Source organism: Delphinapterus leucas, chromosome 2 (genome assembly GCF_059928025.1).
Source record: "Delphinapterus leucas isolate spDelLeu-1000000601 "Yukka" chromosome 2, BTC_Dleu_Yukka2, whole genome shotgun sequence".
NCBI classification, from domain to species: Eukaryota; Metazoa; Chordata; class Mammalia; order Artiodactyla; family Monodontidae; genus Delphinapterus; species Delphinapterus leucas.
This window is the reverse complement of record NC_143130.1, coordinates 52574789-52596201: the sequence shown is the minus strand read 5'-3', so window position 1 is coordinate 52596201 and position 21413 is coordinate 52574789. Positions and strand designations below refer to the sequence as shown.

The 21413-nt window shown below is 46.5% G+C and overlaps 1 protein-coding gene across 1 annotated transcript in view; it reads left to right on the top strand.

Moving 5' to 3' along the window:
- The first annotated feature begins 612 nt into the window (after positions 1-612).
- Positions 613-21413, top strand: part of FAM169B (Protein) — an 86839-nt gene continuing 66038 nt past the window's right edge. The window contains exons 1-3 of the mRNA XM_089906229.1: positions 613-643; positions 1024-1277; positions 21124-21297. Of these exons, the coding sequence (XP_089762355.1) occupies positions 613-643; positions 1024-1277; positions 21124-21297 (459 nt within the window). The remainder of the gene's footprint in view (positions 644-1023; positions 1278-21123; positions 21298-21413) is intronic.

Here is a 21413-nt window from a genome sequence, read left to right as displayed (position 1 = left end):
ATTGAATTTTGCTACTTCAAGTGAGTAAAAGCTTGAACATTTAATTTAAAAAAGGTACTAGTTATCAGAAAAAGCACTTTACAGTTGTTAGGAAAAAAACTGAAAAGACTGAAAAAATGGGCAGAAAAGATTACTGGGGGCCCTGCGTTATGGGGGCCATTCGTTGTCTTTGAGCTAGTTTTCAACTGTATACGTTTTCGAAAAGGGGTAATACAAGCGATTCTTGCCCATAGAAACAGAAATAATAGAAGGAGGTGGGAAGGGGCGTAGAGAGTGGGGTGCCAGGCCGAGGGCCGCTGGCGAGGGCGTGGGGCTGCGAATGGCTCTCTTCCAACAGGAGTAGTAAGAGAAATACTAACTACTCACTACTCATGGGAAGTGATGAGCTCGCTTTGGAAACTGTCTGCAGGGAGCGGGGGTCGCTAGCTACGACCGCAGGGCGGTGGCCCCGGCGCTGGGGGCGGGGGACGGGGCAGGGAAAACATCGGGGCGCAGGCCGGGCAGCCGCGGTGCTGGAGCGGGGGCATTCCTGGAGCAGGGGGCCGGGGCGGGGCGGGGCAGCGGGCGGGGCAGAGGGGGCGGGGCGGGGCTGGGCGCCCAGAAAGCGGGAGCATGGAGGTGGAGGCCGCGGGCAGGACTGCAGGTAAGGGGAGCTGGGGCCAGGCCGGCCCGGAGCCTGCCCGCTTCCCTCGCGGTCTGCCGTGCGGGCCCCACCCCACGTGTCGGGTTTCAATGGCTGGGCTGGCCCGAACGCTCCGGGCCCCCGCGCTGCAAAACGAGACTGTAAACAGCGCGCCGCGGCCAGGGAAACTTTCCCCGGAATTGGCGCCAGGGCGCCGCGAGCCGCGCACCTGTTGCCGCCAGGGAACGAGATAGTGGGCGGCCCTGGATGTCAGGGGCGAGACCACCCCCGGGAGGGGCAACCCCCGAGGGGTCTCCGTCACTGCCCTCCCGGCCGTCCCTAGGGCCCCCAGCAGCCGGCACCCGATGGCCTGGCCTGGCGAACTCCCTGCCTTCCCTTAGCCTTGGTGGTCTTGTCTGTGAAATGGGAAGCGCACGGTGGGGAGGGTTCGGTAAAGCAGCTCGGGGGACGGCGGGTGCCCCTGTTGCCCCTGTTCGGGGACTGCCAGTTCTGGCCTCCGGCCTGGTGCGCGGCGGGCGTGCCGCCCCGGGCCCTGCAGGCCAGCAGGGGAGCCTGGATTTGCGGGCGCGCCCGGGAGCCCGCCTCCTCCCTCGCGTCCCATGCCTGCCCCCTCTCCGGAGAACCGGGCGAAACCGTGAGACTTCTGAATTTGAAAGCACGTGGGACAGATCCCCGAAAGAGTTTCCAGCAGTCCTGCAAAGGAAGGAGTATTTGCATGGGAGCAAGCATAGGGGCGTTTGATGCCGAGAAAGTGCCTCTTTCCCTCCTGCATCTTTCCTTTGTTCCCCCGGGGACCCGCGGCACATAGGGCCCCTTGGCTGGGTGCTCACGTCCAGTCCGACCCTCGCTAGAGCCCTGCGCCCACGTGCAGTCAAACCGCAGATTGGCCACTTTCTCCCACCACTCATCTCTAAGGAAAAACTCAATCTTACAGAGGCTCCTCTGCCTTTTATTAGAAGCCAGCGGCGGTGGATTACTTGTTATTGTGACCTGCATTCAAAAACTGTGACTTTTAGTTGTTTTTCCCGATTTCAAGTGAGGCAGTTGAGGAGAGAAGGTGGCCACTGTCACTTGTATGAATTACTTACCTTCCTTGTCAAAGTTTTCATTGGTCTAGAGATTGAGAAAGGGTTTTGTCTCTAGTTTTAGAGGGAGAAGTACTATTTCGTTTTTTATTTTTCTGTGGTCCTTTCTGGAAAGTTGGTTAATAGTGAGTGCTGCTGCCAGTTTATTGTTTGAGAACTTGGGCAAGAAGAAAAAGTGACTTGCTCTTTTGCTATCACCTTCCTCACCTGCAAAACGGAGAAGACTTTGCCCACTTCGGGACTTACTGTACAGAAATATGTCATATATTTTAAACACTTAGCTGGTCTGCACACAAAGCTGCTCAGTTTAGCTTTCTTCCTTCCCCTCCCCCTCCGAGTGGTACCATGAGTCAGAAAGTTCCTCCCAACTAGTGCCTTAGAGCTGTGCTTATTCTACCCAGCTTTACTGTTTTAATGGGAAAAGTAATGGTAATTTCATCTTCTGGAAAAGTGTAGTTGGCCTAAACGGTTTCAGGATTTTCCTGTATTTATGTCGGCGTTTGCTGTGGCTTTCATGGTTGCTGATGGCCCAGATGACACACAGCAGTTGCACATTAATCATTTCCACATGTGCTAGATCCTAATGGATGGGAGTTTTACATAGCTGAATCGATGCCTGAGCTTTGATAGCCCATTTCCAAAAAGGGCTTCAGCCAACCATGCATACGTGGGAATCCTTTTTCTTTGAGCAAGGAAGCATGAAACTGAGAATTGTGCTTTCAGGTAAGGCTGTGTCCCGGTCCCCACTTAGTTCTAGCACTAAAAGGTAGGGAAAGGGCACATAACATTCCCGTGGGAGTTGCCTCTGTATCTAGATGAGGTTCCTCAATATTGGTGTGTCTAGGCAGGGGTACCCTCAATAATTCAAAACATACCCCAGGGCCACACACACATTCTCTCTCTCTCTCTCTCTCTCTCTCTCTCTCTCTGAGTCTGTATGTATTTTTAATTTCCCTGATACTGAAGACCGTCTTAGGTTCCACCAGACCATCAGTTGCTGTCATTTCAGCTTGGAGTATAGTAGAAAGGAAGAAGAAAGTCAGACATGACCCAGTTCTGTTACTCCTCTCATCCTTTACCTTGAAGTTCCTTCATCTATAAAATAAGGTCTTGACCTGCCTCATAAGGATTAGATGAGACCTTGTGTTCATCAGAGCGGACTGCTGGGCCCCTTGTGAAATTTTGAGTAGACTCAGAGAAGGCCCTTTACTTTGCCCCCCCCCCCTTAGTTTACACAGCAAATGAAAGTGTCTGTGAGAATTACCTGTTTTATGATCTCCATTTAGGAAGTCAGTTTAGTGTTCCAATTTTGAAAAGTTAGGTGCCAGACAGTTTGCAGTGGTAATACAAGCAGAGCTTTATAGACAGGAAAGCTAGCAAGCAAGGAGGAAAATCCGGATGACTCCAAAGCTTGGGTTGGGACAGTGGTGATGCCACTAAAGAAACTGACTCTGGGAGGGGGAATACATGATGCAGTCTAAACACAGTGACTTCAGAATGTTTCAGTAGCTTCCCGTTGGAGACACTGAAGAGTTAGTCAGAAACACTGACGCTGGAGCAGAGGAGGACTCTAGAAAGGCCAGTGCTGACCCTTTTGGGGCCCTGTTGGAGACCCCTGTTGCCAAGTGGGAGGTGCACAGCAGTTGGAGGCATGGCGCGGGCATCTCCTGGGAGATAGGAGGTGGGGAGGAGCTGAGGGCACAGCCCGAAGGCTCAGGGAGGGAGAAGCTCTGAGAACCTGATGTTGAGACCCGAGGAGAGACTGAAAAGAAAAAAGCCCATGGGGGCAGGGCCTGGGGCTGAGGGAGGCCTAGGCAGGTGCTGACTGCATGGGCTCAGAAGGAGGGTCAGGGAGAGGGAGAGGCCAGCAGGGAAGGGGGTCAGCATGTCACATGACCCTGAAGGGGGTCAAGCATAGCTGATGTTTCAGGGATAAGAAGAGGGAGAAGGCTGAGCTTGAGGTAGTGGTATGAGTGTGGGGAGGTGGCTTTTCCCTTGCGTTTTTGGTGGAGGAGACTTGAAGACACTTTTAGTAAACTAACCCTTAGGAGCACTTTTCTGCCTGCCGAGAGTATTGCTCTAAACCCTTTCTAAGCGTTACCTTAATTGATCCTCATAGTAAATAGTAAATGTAGATACTATTATTATCCCATTTTACTGGTGAGGAAGCTGAGGCACAGAGATATAGTCACTTGCCTAAGGTCACCTGGCTAGTAAGTGGTAGTGCTGGGATTTCAATTGGGGGGTGATTGGTGGTGGTGGTCTGACTCCCCAGAGAAAGGGACTTAAAATGAGGATGATGTCCGCCCCCCTTCCCCCTGCCCCAAACCGAAGTGGAGGCTCAGGAAGGTGATAATCCATGAGCTAGCTCCTCAGAGATGACCTCATGTTAACATAACACTTCAAAAAAAAAAAAAAATCAAATATTCATCAGCCATTTTGCATCTTCTCTAGTTCAAGGTGTAGAAGTGTCCTTTTAGAGGAACAGGGACCTGGCAACTTGGAGGAATCTCAGTTCCTGAGGGGCAGGGCCTCACTCGGGTTATGACAGAGGGCTGGGCTGGACACTGGGACTCCTGTCACTAAGTGCTTTTGTGCCCTAGGTGAGTCTCCATTCCTTCATCAGGAGGGAGGGGAAAGGATAAGATGGTCTCTAAAACTCCACTCGGCCATGAAGTTTGTCAGTTACTTCCTGTCACTGTAACCAGACTGTAATCCTACTGAGGGCAGGACCCTTACCGATCTTTCTGTCCTAGTGCCCTGCTCGCCGCTGGCACATGGTCAGAGCCCTGTGAGCTTTGGATGGAGGAATCATTTCCTTTCAGGTGCTGGTGAAGACCTTTGTTGGTTCCCTGGCTACAGGAAGTGTTGCTGGGAGGATTTTACAGATTGTGTGTTTTAGGATGTGGGGTGATTCAAGCTGGCCTGCCACCCCTGGGGTTGAGTGCCACTGGTCAGCCCATCCCCTGGGAAATGTCTTTCTAGGGGTCCCACTCTTCTTGGGAAGACCTGGTCCGCAGTGGGTCCTCCTAATGGCCTGGGCATTTTGTATGTCCCCTGTCTGTTGGTTGTGATTCTTTGCCGTATAATGGAATCCATCCTATAGGTGGTCGTTGTTCACCCCCATCTCTAGACATCAAGGGGTGTATTATATCTGTATTAAACAGGGATCTCTGCTATACTAGGCCAGGCCAGAGATGGCTGGTGTCCTGACCTCTGGCTTCTGCCATGGCCTGGCAGGATGGAGTGAATGACCAGGCGTCCAGGACTCGGGCTGGGCAGTGGGAAGGCAGTGGGCACTGAAGTGTTGTCTTTCTGACCTTTGAAACCCTAGTCTGGTGACCGGCTGACTGGCCTTAGCTGGGTTCCTGACAGCAGCTGGCTCCTGGCTCCTCTGATGACATTCTTATTTGTAGCTCAGCTCTGGGAAATTCCAAACAGAGGATTATAGAAAAGGACTGTGTTTTCTGCTGTGTTGTGTGGTATAGAAAGCAATTTTAGGACAAAATTCAAGCACACTTGTTGGTCAGATGCCCCTGGTGTCCCGTGACTTTTAAAGTCAGGGTTATTGTGGGGGTTAAGTGACTGTCAGTAGCAACTGAAGGTCCAGGGCCTTTGAATAACGTTTGTTAGGATGTAACAGCTGTGGTTTACAAATTCCATGCCTTTTAGTGCACCCATCCTCTGTTGTGGGTGTTTCCTTTTCCAAGGCCAACGATCAGTGGGGGTGGGACACACAGCACGTGTATACAAAGGCCACTGTCTGTCGAAATCCAGGCACGTCTCTCTCCCTGCTTCTTTGGACCACTCGGAACCCTTTCGCAGCAGACCCTGTGCATTCCCTGCGCCCAGGCAGTGGCTTCGCTTCCTGCTTAAACCAGTGCCTATTATCTGTTGAGGCACAGAATCATTTCGATGCTTCTTTGCTCCTCCGAATCTGGGCAGCCACGGGGGCCACTGGGAATGGCCTGAGGCTGAGGGCTGGGGGCTCCTGGGGAGGGCAGAGGGGAAGTTTCTGTCCATGTGTGTGTTGGGGGCTCCCAAGGCCCAAGCCCTCCTAGACGGCTTGGTTTCCTTGTCTTGCAGAAATTAAGACAAATGTGTTTTTCTTGGAAACCGAGTCTCTAACCACTACTCACAAGTTCCACTGACAGAGAAAGCTGTATTCATTTACTCAGTGCATTTTACTGAAATAACCCCTAATTGGAGTCCCTGAGTGTTTCATTCGGTGATAAGTGCTTGAGAAGTCAAAGTTGTGGGGATGCCATCATTGCAGAGACTTCTGCTCACAGTGCTGTCTCACCGCCCACTGTGCTCTGTGAAATGCTGCTTAGTGGGCCAGGCTTGGTGAGTGTATGTATGTGGGGTGGGGCATATAGGCTCAAACAGTGAATTATACTCAGTTGTTCATTTTGACCTATGTTTTCCAGCAAGTGATTTCTTTAATGCATGTGTGTTGCCCATGTTTGGTCTATTAGAACGTCCTGGAAAAACATTTTTGTAAGCTATGCAGAAGGAAAAGAATTGCTCTGTGTTTCTTCAGAATACATGATAACTGAGTAAAAATATTATTAAGATATTCAAAAATGCTTGGTCAATACACTAATAAAAATCTGTCCTTGTGCAAAAGCATAGTCTAGTTACTTGTTGGCGAATATATATATTTTTTAACATCTTTACTGGAGTATAATTGCTTTACAATGGTGTGTTAGTTTCTGCTGTATAACAAAGTGAATCAGCTATATATATATACATATATCTCCATATCTCCTCCCTCTTGCGTCTCCCTCCCACCCTCCCTATCTCACCCCTCTAAGTGGACACAAAGCACCGAGCTGATCTCCCTGTGCTATGCGGCTGCTTCCCACTAGATATCTATTTTACATTTGGTAGTGTATATATGTCCATGCCTCTCTCTCACTTCGTCCCAGTTTACCCTTCCGCCTCCCCCTGTCCTCAATCCCATTCTCTATGTCTGCATTTTTATTCCTGTCCTGCCCCTAGGTTCTTCAGAGCCATGTTTTTTTTTTTTTTAATTTTAGATTCCATATATATGTGTTAGCATACGGCATTTGTTTTTCTCTTTCTGACTTACTTCACTCTGTATGACAGACTCTAGGTCCATCCACCTCACTACAAATAACTCAATTTCATTTCTTTTTATGGCTGAGTAATATTCCATTGTATATATGTGCCACATCTTTATCCATTCATCTGTTGATGGACACTTAGGTTGCTTCCATGTCCTGGCTGTTGTAAATAGAGCTGCAATGAACATTGTGGTACATGACTCTTTTTGAATTATGGTTTTCTCAGGGTATATGCCCAGCAGTGGGATTGCTGGCTCGTATGGTAGTTCTACTTTTAGTTTTTTAAGGAATCTCCATACTGTTCTCTATAGCGGCTGTATCAATTTACATTCCCACCAACAGTGCAAGAGGGTTCCCTTTTCTCCACACCCTCTCCAGCATTTATTGTTTGTAGATTTTTTTTTTTTTTTCGGTACGCAGGCCTCTCACTGTTGTGACCTCCCCCGTTGCGGAGCACAGGCTCCGGATGCACAGGCTCAGCGGCCATGGCTCACGGGCCCAGCCGCTCCATAGCATGTGGGATCCTCCCAGACTGGGGCACGGACCCGTGTCCCCTGCATCGGCAGGCGGACTCTCAACCACTGTGCCACCAGGGAAGCCCTGTTTGTAGATTTTTTGATGATGGCCATTCTGACTGGTGTGAGGTGATACCTCATTGTAGTTTTGATTTGCATTTCTCTAATGATTAGTGATGTTGAGCATCCTTTCATGTGTTTGTTGGCAATCTGTATATCTTCTTTGGAGAAATGTCTATTTAGGTCTTCCACCCAATTTTGGATTGGGTTGTTTGCTTTTTTTGATATTGAGCTGCATGAGCTGCTTGTGTATTTTGGAGATTAATCCTTTGTCTGTTGCTTCTTTGGCAAATATTTTCTCCCATTCTGAGGTTTCTCCCATTCTTTTTGTCTTGTTTATGGTTTCCTTTGCTGTGCAATAGCTTTTAAGTTTCATTAGGTTCCATTTCTTTATTTTTGTTTTTATTTCCATTTGTCTAGGAGGTGGGTCAAAAAGGATCTTACTGTGATTTATGTCATGGAGTGTTCTGCCTATGTTTTCCTCTAAGAGTTTTATAGTGTCTGGACTTACATTTAGGTCTTTAATCCATTTTGAGTTTATTTTTGTGTATGGTGTTAGCAGGTGTTCTAATTTCATTCTTTTACATGTAGCTGTCTAGTTTTCCCAGCACCACTTATTGAAGAAGCTGTCTTTTCTCCATTGTATATTCTTGCCTCCTTCATCAAAGATAAGATGACCATATGTGTGTGGGTTTATCTCTGAGCTTTCTATCCTGTTCCATTGATCTATATTTCTGTTTTTGTGCCAGTACCATACTGTCTTGATTACTGTAGCTTTGTAGTATAGTCTGAAGTCAGGGAGCCTGATTCCTCCTGCTCTGTTTTTCTGTCTCAAGATTGGTTTGGCTCTTTGGGGTCTTTTGTGGTTCCATACAAATTGTGAAATTTGACAAATATGTTTTTAATCATAAGAATTAAATATGAATATTGACAGATCATCTTGTTTTCATTTCTTGCCTTTTTTTAAATTGAGATTTCCCCCACCCTGGCCCTAATTCCATTTTTTTCTCTCTCCTATTTTGAAATTTAATATCTATATTTCTATTCTTTTAGGGGCTTGACATTTTAATGTGCATGTTAATTCTAATTAATTCTGAAATTAATCAGTTTTAAACTTTCTCTGGAATCATATAAGGGCCTTGAAATGCCTTCACTCAGATTACTTCCTTCCCAATTTCTGTGCTATGTGTTATGTAGCACCTTAGTTCTGTTATGATTTTTTTTTTAAATCTCCTTAAATTAGAAGTTTTTGTTTTGTATGGTCAGCATTGGCTTGGGTTTTATCCACGTTTCTCATTTTCTTTGCTCCCGTTCCTTCTTCTTCTTTTTTTTAAAAATATAAATTTATTTATTTAATTTTTGGCTGTGTTGGGTCTTCATTGCTGTGTGTGGGCTTTCTTTAGTTGCGGCAAGTGGGGGCTACTCTTTGTTGTGGTGTGCGGGCTTCTCATTTATGGTGGCTTCTCTTTGTTGTGGAGCACAGGCTCTAGGTACACGGGCTCAGTAGTTGTGGCTCATGGGCTGTAGAGAGCATGCTCAGTAGTTGTGGCACATGGGCTTAGTTGCTCCGTGGCATGTGGGATCTTCCCGGACCAGGGCTCGAACCCATGTCCCCTGCATTGGCAGGCAGATTCTTAACCACTGAGCCATGAAGGAAGTCCCTCCTATCCATTCTTGACTGACTTCCTCTTGAGGTCAATTTCCTCTCCCTTGATAATAGGCATCCTTTAGAAATAACTTTAGGGAGGATCTGTTGGTAGTAAACTCAGGTTTTGTTTTTCTAAAATGTTTTTTATTTCACCCACATTGTTGGAAGTTAGTTCTGCTGGATGGAGGGTGAAAGTTATTTTCCTTTAGCACTTTAAAAATGTTCTTCCATTGTCTCCTGGCTTCCATAGTTGCTGTTGAGAAGGCAGCTGTCAATGAAGCTGTCCTATTGGGAGGATGTGTCTTTCCCTTCTGGCTGCTTTCATGGTCACCTTTTTGTATTGGGTTGGTGAAAAGCTTCATTCAGTTTTTTCCATAAGATGGCTCTAGTAGTGCTTAGTTGGCTTTAACTTCATTTGAAACAATTTTGTTAGATTGTATTGTGACAGCTGTCATATCAGCATGCATTTAAAAAAACTTATCAAAATTGGTGAATTTTTGTATAGCCATTTTAATATTGAAGATAGAAGAAAAAAAGCAACATTTTCAGCGTATTATGCTTTATTATTTCAAGAAAGGTAAAAAGGCAACTGAAACACAAAAAAATATTTGTGCAGTATATGGAGAAGGTGCTGTGACTGATTGAACGTGTCAGAAGTGGTTGGTGAAGTTTCGTGCTGGAAATTTCTCACTGGATGATGCTCCACAGTTGGGTAGATCAATTGAAGTCGATAGTGATCAAATCGAGACATTAATTGAGAACAATCAACATTATACCATGCTGGGAGATAGCTTACATACTCAAAATATCCAAATCAAGCATTGAAAATCATTTGCACCAACCTGGTTATGTTAATGGCTTTGATGTTTGGGTTCCACATAAGTTAAGTGGAAAAAAACCTTCTTGACAGTATTTCCACATGTGATTCTCTACTTAAATGTAACGAAAGCATTCCGGTTTTTAAAACAAATTGTGACGGGCGATGAAAAGTGGATACTGTACAATAACGTGGAATGGAAGAGACTGTGGGGCAAGCGAAATGAACCACCATCAACCACACCAAAGGTCAGTCTTCATCCAAAGAAGATGATGTTGTGTATATGGTGGGATTGGAAGGGAGTCCTCTATTATGAGCTCCTTCTGGAAAACCAAATGATTGATTCCAACAAGTACTGCTCCCAAGTAGACCAACTGAAAGCAGCACTCGATGAAAAGCATCTGGAATTAGTCAAAAGAAAATGCATAATCTTCCATCAGGATAATGCAAGACCACATGTTTCCTTGATGACCAGGCAAAAACTGTTACAGCTTGGCTGGGAAGTTCTGATTCATCTGCTGTATTCACCAGACACTGCACCTTTAGATTTCCATTTATTTCAGATTTTACAAAATTCTCTTAATGGAAAAAATTTCAATTCTCTGGAAGACTGTAAAAGGCACCTGGAACAGTTCTTTGCTCAAAAAGATAAAAAATTTTGGGAGGATGGAATTATGAAGTTGCCTGAAAAATGGCAGAAGGTAGTGGAACAAAACGGTGTATAGGTTGTTCAATATATTTCTTGGTGAAAATGAAAAATGTGTCTTTTATTTTTACTTAAAAACTGAAGGAACTTTTTGGCCAACCCAATGTTTGTTGTTTTGCAGCTTGACCACAGTGTGTTTAGGAGGGGAGTTTTCTTTATTTTTCCTCCTTTGGGGTTGGTTGGGATCCCAAAGTCAGAGGACAGGTGTCTTTCATTAATTCTGGAAAAATTTCAAACAAATTTCATCAAATCTTGACTCTTCCTTACTGTTTTTTCTCCTTCTGGAACTTCAATTACATTGTTGGTAGACCATATCATTCTACTCTCCATCTCTCTTAACCTGCCTTTCATGTTTTACACTTGTTCTGTCTTTCTGTGCTGCATTTCTGGGTAATTTCTTCAGATCTATTTTTCTGTTCATTGGCTATTTCAGACATAAATTTCTAGAAGCTCTACTTTCTTTCCCCCCAGAATGTTATGGGACAATTTAAAAAATCTTGGCCCTTTATATTCCCTATTTAAAGTTCTTTAAACATATTTCATATCTCTATCTTCTGTATTAGATAATTTCAGTATCTGCAGTCTTTATGGGTCTGAGTCTATGGTTTGTGCTCTTTTTTTTTTTTTTTTCGGTACGCGGGCCTCTCACTGCTGTGGCCTCTCCCGTTGCGGAGCACAGGCTCGGGACGCGCAGGCTCAGCGGCCATGGCTCACGGGCCCAGCCGCTCCGCGGCATGTGGGATCATCCCAGACCGGGGCACGAACCCGCGTCCCCTGCATCGGCAGGCGGACTCCCAACCACTGCGCCACCAGGGAAGCCCAAGTTTGTGCTCTTTTGTGGCAGTTTATTTCATCATATGTTAGAGATTTTTGAAATCAGGTCTGAATGACCCCAAAGCTCTTGCCCTCGTGCCCAAACCTCACTCTCTATGTGGCCTGATGTTGGGGTGGTCTGATGAGGTGGCATCATTTTGTGGGTGCTTCATCTGTGTTTTTATACTGGTTCAGTTTGTAATACCTCAAGGAAAATAGTATTTTTGAATAATGTACATCGTATTCTTCTGTTGGCAGGTTCATCAATTTCCCCCTTTGGAAAGAGCTAGGATCTTAACAGAAATTAGACTGTTTCCAATGTTAGTTTAGAAATGTCACAATATGAAAGCTACTCGTTGAATTTCATTGACTTATATGAAGTGGAGGGGTTAAAGCAGAAAGTCAGCTTGGCCCCTCACCTCACACATCCATCTAGCAGCAGGTTCTGCCATGTCCACTGCTAACATCTAGCTCAAGCCTGCCATCTCCTTCTCATCATCTAAACTGCCGTCATTAGTCTAAGCCATCATCGTCACTTGACTCAACGTGCACTGCCCCTGGTTCGGATTCCTGCAGAGCTGCAGTGTGATCTGGAGGAGGCAGCAAACACACACTCCAGTTATCATGCCCCACTGGGGACCCTTCAGCATCCTCCTACTGCATTCTTCTTGAAACCTGAAGTCGGAGCTTGGCCAGCGTCCTATTACTCTAGCCCCTGTCTGCCTGCTTCCTGTGACCTTGCTCTTCTCCCCCTGGCCAGCCATGCTGCAGGCACACTGGCCACCCTTGAGCGCTTGGACTCCCTCCACTCCTTTCTTCCTCCTGCAGGGGCTGTTCCTTCAGTCTGGGTGGCTCTTGATCTTGCTCTGCATGAGGCGAACATTTTATTCTTCAGTCCTTCTGCTTAAAGGTTACCTCCTTAGAGAGACCTTTGCTGGTCATCCTGTCCTGTCTCCCACCTCCCTTGTCACTCGCCTCCCTCCATGCCATGGGGGTATTAACTGTTTTTATGTCTCCCGCCCAGGCGGTAAGTTCTATAAGAGCAGAGGCCACTTCTGCTTTTCCACCACTGTATCAACTAGCACTTAGCACAGTGTCTGGCAATAGTAGGAAAGTTTCTAAATGATGACCATGATTGTTTTATATTATACATTATAAAATAGCTTTATAGCAGAAAGTTTTTTCAAACCTTTGCTGTGGTGTTGGTATTGAACGTGATCAGGGTCTGATTAGACCACTTTCCAGGACCATAGGGTATCAGGAAGACCTTTGTCTAAGCTAAGGTCACCCTTGGGCAGGGACCCTGGGAGCAGATATCATAGAAGCCTCAGGGTATTACTACTACTACTACTACTACTACCATCACCACTACTACAGTACTATTACTACTATTATTATATTTTACTATTACTACTATTATTATATTTAAATATATATATATTTTTAAAAGTAGTTTTTTTTCCCCCAAGCCTTAAAGTACAAGTGACAATGCACACTCAGTCTGTCCTCTTTTCACTGCTGCCACCTCCCAGCTTCTGCCTCTTTCTTGGGAGTGTGGCTCAGATGGACAGTGGGCAGAGGTGGCATCATTGCCCTGTGATGCAGATGCTGTGATGAAGCCTGTGTAGGTAGCCCATTTAGACCACATCAGCCTTGCCACTTATCTCTTTGTGAATTCATGTCATTCTAATTCTTACAAGCTTTTAAAGTGTTGTTAAAAGTTACTAATATGTGGGCAAGAGAGTTAATAGACATTTCTCCAAAGACACACAAATGGCCAGTCAGCACGTGAAAAGGTGCTCAACATCACTAACCATTAGGGAAATACAAATCAAAACCACAGTGAGATACCACTTCACATCCATTTGGATGGCTGTTATCAGAAAAAGCAGAAAATGACAAGTGTTGGGTGAGAATGTGGAGAAATTGGAATCTTTGTGCATTGCTGGTGTAAAATGGTACAACCACTGTGGGGTATGGCAATTCTTCAAAAAATTAAGCACAGACCTACTGTATGATCCAGCAATTCCACTTCTGGGTATATCCCCAAAAGATGTGAAAGCAGGGACTAGAAGAGATATTCCTAGATCTATATTCATGGCAGCATTATTCACAATAGCCAAAAGGTGGAAGCAATCCAAGTGAACATCAACAGATGAATGGATAAGCAAAATGGGGTGTGTGTATATATATAATGGAGTATTTTTCAGCCTTAAAAAGGCAGGTATTTTAAACAGTGCTATACTGAGCACTAGCTGCCTTTCGGTGCTAGTACACAATGTGTGGTCCTTGACACAATATAAATTAGTAAGTACACAAATTGGTGAAAGTACTTCTGGAAATCTCAAGATCTGGGTTTGAATCTCAGCCCCATTACTAACTTTCCATTTTGAGAATGTTTCCACTTCTGAAAAATGGGGTCAGTTCTTTGTTCTTTCTTGACTTCAAAGGGTTGATGTAAGTTTCAAACAAACGAGGAAGTGTGACAGCCCTTTTGTTATCTGGAAAATACTGTACAAATGTAAGGTATAAAAGGGTACATTTTAATGTGAGAACATATCGCTATTTTTCTAATGCTTTCTCTCCCAACTAGTACTTGAGAAACTTTGTTTATCCACAGAAGGCAGAATGTTAACTTTCTTTTATATGTCTTCAATTTAAAACTGGGCTGGTACTAACGTGGATGCAAATATTTCTATTCGGCAGGTACCTCTTCATCTACTTTTCAGTTTTACACAGAAGAGGCCAGTGCCCTTATAAAATGTAGCTTTCTCAACACATTTCCAGGCATTGGGAAGTAACTACACTTTCCCTAAGCGACTCATTGTCTAGGTTTAAGGTAATCCCATTCTTCTCCATTCATTCTCCATGTGGGGTAGTCCGGGTGGTGAGGCTGAGTGCTTAAACAGGGGGCACCAGCTTAATCTAGAATTGGGTCATGGAGACTGAGGACTAGTCTACTTTCAGCTCTCCTTGTTGCTTTGCACAGGGCTGAGCATACCAGATAGACACCTAACTTTGTCCTCTTCAGAAATATTATTGTTAGCAGTGTAATAGATGGACATATAGGGATGTGATTTCTGGATGAAAGTTTATAAAGTCCATTAACAACCACAGTTTTTGGGTAAGTTCTGAGAAATGTTATTCTGTGACTAATGGGTAAAACATTATGGTGATGAGGAGTTATTTGTCTTCCTCTCGTGTGCTCTGTGGTTTAGGGCTCTGCTTCCTGCTGGCCAACTGCCCCCCACCCCCACCCCACCCAGCCTTTCCCCACCAGCTTCAGGACCACCACATCTTGTGGTGATGTTACTGACACTGGGATTTGATATTTTTACAAGTTCCTGGTCAGTTAAATTCAGGATACAAAGAGTCAGACTCTCCATGTTCTCCTGAGTATGTGCCAAAGCTCTCTTCCTTCTGGTAAAGGTTAGACAAATAGGGCACCATAATGATGACCACATGGGATGGAGGAGTTCAAGTTCAGGGGCAAAAGGTGGGCCTGAGCTTCCTGCAGCTGTATCAGATGAGGACCCCTCTTCTGTTACCATTCATGAGGAAGCAGACATTTGAGATGCTGTTTCCTCCTGTCTGCCCCAAATAGGGCTCCACATTTGTCCCCAAATGTGACACCTCTTTGAATGCAAAAGGAACAGCATGTTTCAGACCCACTTCATATCCTTTTGAATGATTCAGGGGGAAAAAGTTTAATCTTTGTATCATTTGCCTAAGGGTAAGATGCACCAGTGCTCAGATTATGGGACCTTCATATTAAAAGCAATTAGGATTACATAAATCTTTGTGTGGGTGGCACACTAAGTCATCTGCATATTTTACCATCTTAGATTTGGGACAAGTGATTTATTCTCAGCCAAGGCAATGACAAGTTGCAAGTTGGCCAGTACTAAATCTGTGATAACAGAGCAACAGGCTCGCTGTCAGTTACCAGTAATGAAACCTACCCTGCCACCACCTGCAGACCTCTCCCAGCGCTTCCTCCGTTCCCTGACAACTTTGCTCATCTGCTCAGAAATTCTAACATTTTCTACATTCTGTCTTCCAACATTTTTTTTCAATTCTTTGCTAAGAATATTTTGGCAATCAGATGCTCTTCAAAAACCAACAAAAATATCCAAGTGTGTATTTACTTCACCTTCTGTTCTCTTCTCCTCTATGTGGAGGATTGTTCTGCTGACACCACGGCCCCCTTGCCTGTGGTCCTTGAGCTCCAGGTATTTGCATATTTGCTATCTGTCTGATAGTGATAGGTCCTCTTGCCCTGACATTATGCCAAAGCACTCTTCTCTAAGATATTGTTTGTCATCTGTCCATCAATGTTCTGGGACGGGGGTCCCTAGTTAAATAAGTTTGGGAAATAAATGCTGGATTAATCAAATCTCATTGCTGCAGGGTTTCTAAGTGTCCAGATTGCTGATAGGCACACAGAACCCCCAGCAGTGAGCTCTGAGCATCACAGCAGGTCCCCTTTTCCAAACTTGCTGGCCTCAGAAACCTCCTTGCACAGCATATCTTGTGAAGCTAGTGTTCCACAGAATATATGTGTGAAAATGCATGCTACAAGGGAAGTCAGGAACGTAGGATTCTTTGGCCCTCTTAAAAAAAAAAAATTAAATGTAATCATACTTTAAGAGTAGTTCTCAGTTTTAAGGCATCCTGTGGTGAATGCTTTGGAGGGTCAGGATGAAGTTTGCATTTGTGAATACTGAATTTTCTTAAAGCAGGCAGCTTTGAAGTGCATGCCTCACTGGAAAGCAGGGCCCCTGGTGAATTCCTGGTGCTGAATTCTGAGCCATTGAGGTGGCATTTGGAAATCTTCTCCCTTTAGGCACTACCCTCCCACCGTGGGTGTGCAGAACACCTGGGTTCAGACACTTCTTGTCTGATGCCCTCTCTCCGGTTAGAAACTAGGCTCCAAGCTCTCTGCTAAGCTCAGAATTAGGCGCTTAACCCCCCTCAGCATATTTCTTCTATAATAAGGATTCCTTCTTCTAATAATTTCCTTTTAGAAGCAAATTATTTTGTGAAGAAAACAACCAGATAGCTTATGTGAAAAAGAAAAGCAAAAATAAAAAAATTCTGTACCCTGGAAACTCAAGATTTGGTACAAAGATCCTGAATGATTTCAGCATTTTCCCTGGAAGAATGCTTTAAGATAGACCTCTGCTTTTGTTTTTCGGGTGACCACAACCAACTTATGCTTAAAGTGAATTCTTAAAATCGGGGTTCGTTGGGGGATTTCAATTTCTTTACTGTCTGCAATGAATTATCATTTCAACTGTGTGCCGTTTTTCATAAAAGCATTTTGCATTGTACTGAAAAGATTACATTCTTTTGGCTTTGGAAAAATATTTCCTGTTGGGTTCAAACCATTAAAGCCTGTTAGCATTTCACATCTGGAAGCTCCTGCCCGAGTCTGCCTTCCATCAGCAGCTCGGAGGCCAGGCTGGTCTCTGGCGCGTGCAGAAGACGCCCCAGACCTGTTTACTTCCCGAGGGCCCCTCTGCAAGGCCCAAATGTGCCCTTGTGGTTGGCGGGTGCGTGGGGGCGGGGCTTCCTTCCTCCCTGCAATGGAGGCGGGGTCTCGTGTGTGTGTGTGTGTGTGTGTGTGTGTGTGTGTGTGTGTGTGTGTGTGTGTCCGTCCTGGGTTGGGGAAGGGGTCTCCCTTGCCAGCCAGCATTGGATGCCCCCTCCCCTCTCCTGCCCTAAGCATTTTCCTTTTTTTTTTTTCACTCCCACCCAGTTTTCCAGAAAGCTAACCCAAACATTTTCCGTGTAAGGAGGAGTCTGCCCGAACTTTTCTGATGGGGCAGTTTCCCCAAAGAGATGAGAAGGAATTAAAACCCCAAAGGCTGGAGCAGCCTCCTCCTGTCCCCGGCCAGCTTGGGGGGCCCTTTCCCTGGGGTGCAGGGGTCTGGCCCAGCTTAAAGGTTTTAAAAGGGAACCTTTAAGAGATCTTTGGAAATTCCTTTTCGTGGAGGGTTAATTTATCCCCAGAGGCAGGCCCGATGCAGCCCCCATGCTCACGCTATCGGGCTGATGGATTCTGCTGGGCTTCTGTTGAGAAGACCCCCAGGGACCCGCCCCCGGGCTGCAAGGCAGGAGAGCCCTGAGGGGCCAGGGTGCCCTGGGAATACTGTCCATCAGGTTCTTTGAGGGGCTCTCACAGCTCCAGCAGCATACCCGGCCAGGGAAATGATTTCATGGTGTACAAGGAGCAAAATACATTCACTGCATTTCTCCTGACCACACTCGGCCAGAGCCAATGCCAGGCAAGCTGTGGCAGCCTCTGGGGGAGCCAGGCAGAGGCCCCTAGGCCGAATGGTCTTGGGTGAGGTATCCCACCCTGTGCCCCTCCGCAAAACATGGACGATTACGCTGTCCTCCCAGTCCCCTGTCGGCAGAGGTCCCAGCTTGTGTGTGTGTGTGTGTGTGTGTGTGTTGTAGGGGGGGTGTCATTGATAAGGCTTGTCAGTCAAACCTCAACCTCACTGGAGTGGACTGAAGGCTTGCCTCTGACAAACATCTCTCCCAAGACACAGGGCCAGCGCCAGAGAGTAAAAGTCCAGGTGGGATTTTTACTTGCTCTGAAAGACTGCATTCCTGGGGGCGTCTGGAGAAAGGTAGCTATTGAAGTTGCTTTCATGGGAGAATCATGCAGCATGAGTCAGGTGCCCTAGGGCTGAAGCAGCCCACTTCCCAGTATGTTTTTCTTAATTTATTTGAACGTGCACTGAATCTTTTTTCATACCTGTGGGAAGCCACTAGACCAACTGGATGAATAGCAGTTTGAACAGAGAGCTCAGCTAAACAACCACCCACATTTCCGAAGTGCTCAGGATGAGAAAGGCATAGGGAGAGGCCTTTGTTGGCGAGGGGTGTTGGGGCCAGGAGAGGAGAGAACAAGCACTCAGTGTGCCTGGAGGGAGTCTTCACGTTCCTGGTGGGGTGAGGCTGCCTCACCTGCTGACCAGTGTGAAAGGCCGAGTTCAGGTGTGTAAGGCCCTTCAGCACAGGGGAAGTGGCCAAGGTATATCAATTCCCATCCTAAGCCAAGCTGGATTCGAACACGGGACTCAATAACCCACAGAGCCCTTGCCTTTTGGGGCTCCAGGAAGGCCCCTGGGTGTGCTAGAGTTTGAGATGGGCCTTGAAGATGGCAAGGCAGAAGGAGCTGGGGAGTAGGGGTGCTGCAGAGGAAGGGGGCATGTGATTGTAAAGGGCCTTCGAGGCTTGGTAGAGGAGACTGTCTGGATGGGGTCACTAACATCATCTGAGTGTTTTACACATTCTGAAATCAGACAGACCTTCATGCCCTGGTGTTGCCACTGACTAGCCAAATGGTCTCCTCTTCAGGCCTCAGTTTTCTCATCTGTAAATTGGAGTTAGGCTGGACTCAGTGAAATAAGAGGTGTGTAGCACTCAGCAACCTGCTGGCACCTGGGGCCAGGGTATAGCTACAATATTTTTATTGGTGGCAGATAGAGGAAGGATGGGTGGAAAGGGGTGAGGCCAGAGGTTATTGTGAGATGCTGAGGCCTTGAACTGAGAGCATCAGGACGATTGGAGATAGGTGATGCAGGCTGAGGGTTTGGTGGCAGGTTTGAAGTGGTTCCTGAGCGAGGAACCATCTGGCTTGGCTTGGATCCATTGGCTTTGAGCTGTATTCCTGGAGGGCCCAGTAAGGAGTAGGGAGGGCGTAGAGGTTCAGCTTGAGGGCTGTGTCTGATCAGTTGCTGGGGGCTTCGTGGCCCATCACAGTGAGAAGGAGCCTGGGCTTCCTTGAATGTGTGTGTATAGAGAGAAAACACATACGCGCACACACACCACAAGTGTGTGCCTTGAACAGCAGAATATCCCTGCTACCTAGAGGCACAACCTTGTTTAGAAAGAGACCCCAAAGTTCATCATTGACTGTTCATTGTCACTGAATGGACTGTTAATTTTTCATGTCTTTATTTGAAACATTTTAATCAGTGCATTTATAGTTGTAATTTTTTGGTGTGTATTTCACACTCAAATAAATACTTAAAAAAATTGAATAGTGGGAGAGTATTTACTCATCTCTTTGCCACTGTGTGTGCTGGTGATGTTTTCACCATGAAAAGTCAGGGGCAGGGGGAGGGGCTCATGCAGGACTGAGGCCTAGTCCACCCCTGCTCTTGACATCCTCTGTTTTCTATGAGCACTGCCCCCAATCAACAGCAGTAAAATTCATCATAGGCAAGCTTGGTGAACTGGAGACAGGAAACTTTTTGCTGCTAAGAGCAGTCTCTGTTCCCTGAAAAGTGTCTGCAGAAGGAATGGAGATTCTGAGAGCAAGTAGGAAGATGATATTTCCGTGGGTGTTTATGCACAGGCTTATCTTCCTTGAGGAGGCAGAGGAGGAGGAGGAGGAGGAGGAGGAGGAGGAGGGGGGAGGGGGAGGAGGAGGAGGGGGAGGAGGGGAGGAGGGGGAGGGCGATGGGGAGGAGGAGGGGGATGGGGAGGAGGAGGAGGAGGGGAGGAGGAGGAAGAGGAAGAGGAGGAGGAGGAGGGGAGTAGGGGGGATGGGATGGGGAGGAGGAGGAGAGGAGGGGAGGAGGGGGAGGAGGGGCAGGGGAGGAGGAGGGGGGAGGAGGAGGAGCGGGAGGAGGGGAGGAGGGGGTGGGGGGGAGGAGGGGAGGAGGGGGAGGAGGAGGAGAGGAAGAAGAAGAAGACGGCTGCTTTGGCACCCTTCCCACCATAGGAGCCCCAGAAATGCATCAGAGGAGGGGACCACGGAAGGGCAGAAGCTACAGAGCCCCCTCCCACTCAGGGATGTGCCAGCCAGAGATGAGCCAGCATCTCAAGGGAAAACCAACTGCCATTTCCAAGCTGAATTGTATGCTCTCAATTTGTATGATTATTCGAGGATATAATTTTCCTCTAAAAGTACGGTGATAAGAAAGAGATGCTGAGTAGAGCTGGGAGATAACTTGCAAATTAATCTGTGCAATAGTCTATCTGTGAATGGCCATTTCGGTTTACACATGTAGTTTTATAGTTCATACTAACTAGTACGTTTAAACTCTCTTACAATAAAGCAGTCCAATTAAAGGAGAAGAATTGACAAATCTTAACTTCGTGGCAAATGTAAGCTGGCAAACTAAAAACTCAGGCTGGATTTTGTCAAAGTTAGCAAGGTTCTAAGCAGCTGGGGTCAGCTCTCAGGGTACCTGTTTGTACATGTGGCTGTAGTGGAGGACACTACTAGAAAATACTTGGGAAACCATTTGATAGTTAGGGGGTATGAAAGGAAGTTTCTGCAGTGGTCTAAGAGGGTTCGTATTGAACCTCATGTCTCCTTGGGGTTGGTGCCAACCCCACCATCAGGAATGTCTTCTATTTTCTTTTGGTTCCTGTTGCTACACTGCTCTTTTCTTTTTCACTTAAAAAAAAATAGGCGAACAGAATATTTTTTTTTTTGGGCGGTACGCGGGCCTCTCACTGCTGTGGCCTCTCCCATTGCGGAGCACAGGCTCCGGACGCGCAGGCTCAGCGGCCATGGCTCACGGGCCCAGCCGCTCCGCGGCATGTGGGATCTTCCCGGACCGAGGCACAAACCCGTGTCCCCTGCATCGCCAGGCGGACTCTCAACCACTGCGCCACCAGGGAAGCCCGGTGAACAGGATTTTTAAAGCAAGTTTCAATTGGCTGCTTTTTTCTTTTCATATTCAAGAAATAAGTGACTTTTATTTCAATGAGAGAGGAAAGCTCACGTCATTTCTTGCCTTCTTTTTCCCCTAGCAGGCATTTACCCAGTGGATATTTTGGAAGATGACCCTGCTGGGCATCGGGAAGCGGCTCTGGCTTACTGTGCCACTCTTGGGGAAGGAGCATGGCCCTCACCAGAGGTTTTCTCTCTTCCCACTGGGGAGCAGGTATGTGTGATCTTCCTCATTGGTGGAGAGTTCTGTAAAATCTAAATTATTGAAAAGGAGAATGTTAGTGAAAGAGCATTACAGATTAAAAAAAATCCTTCTGGGGTGAATACTAG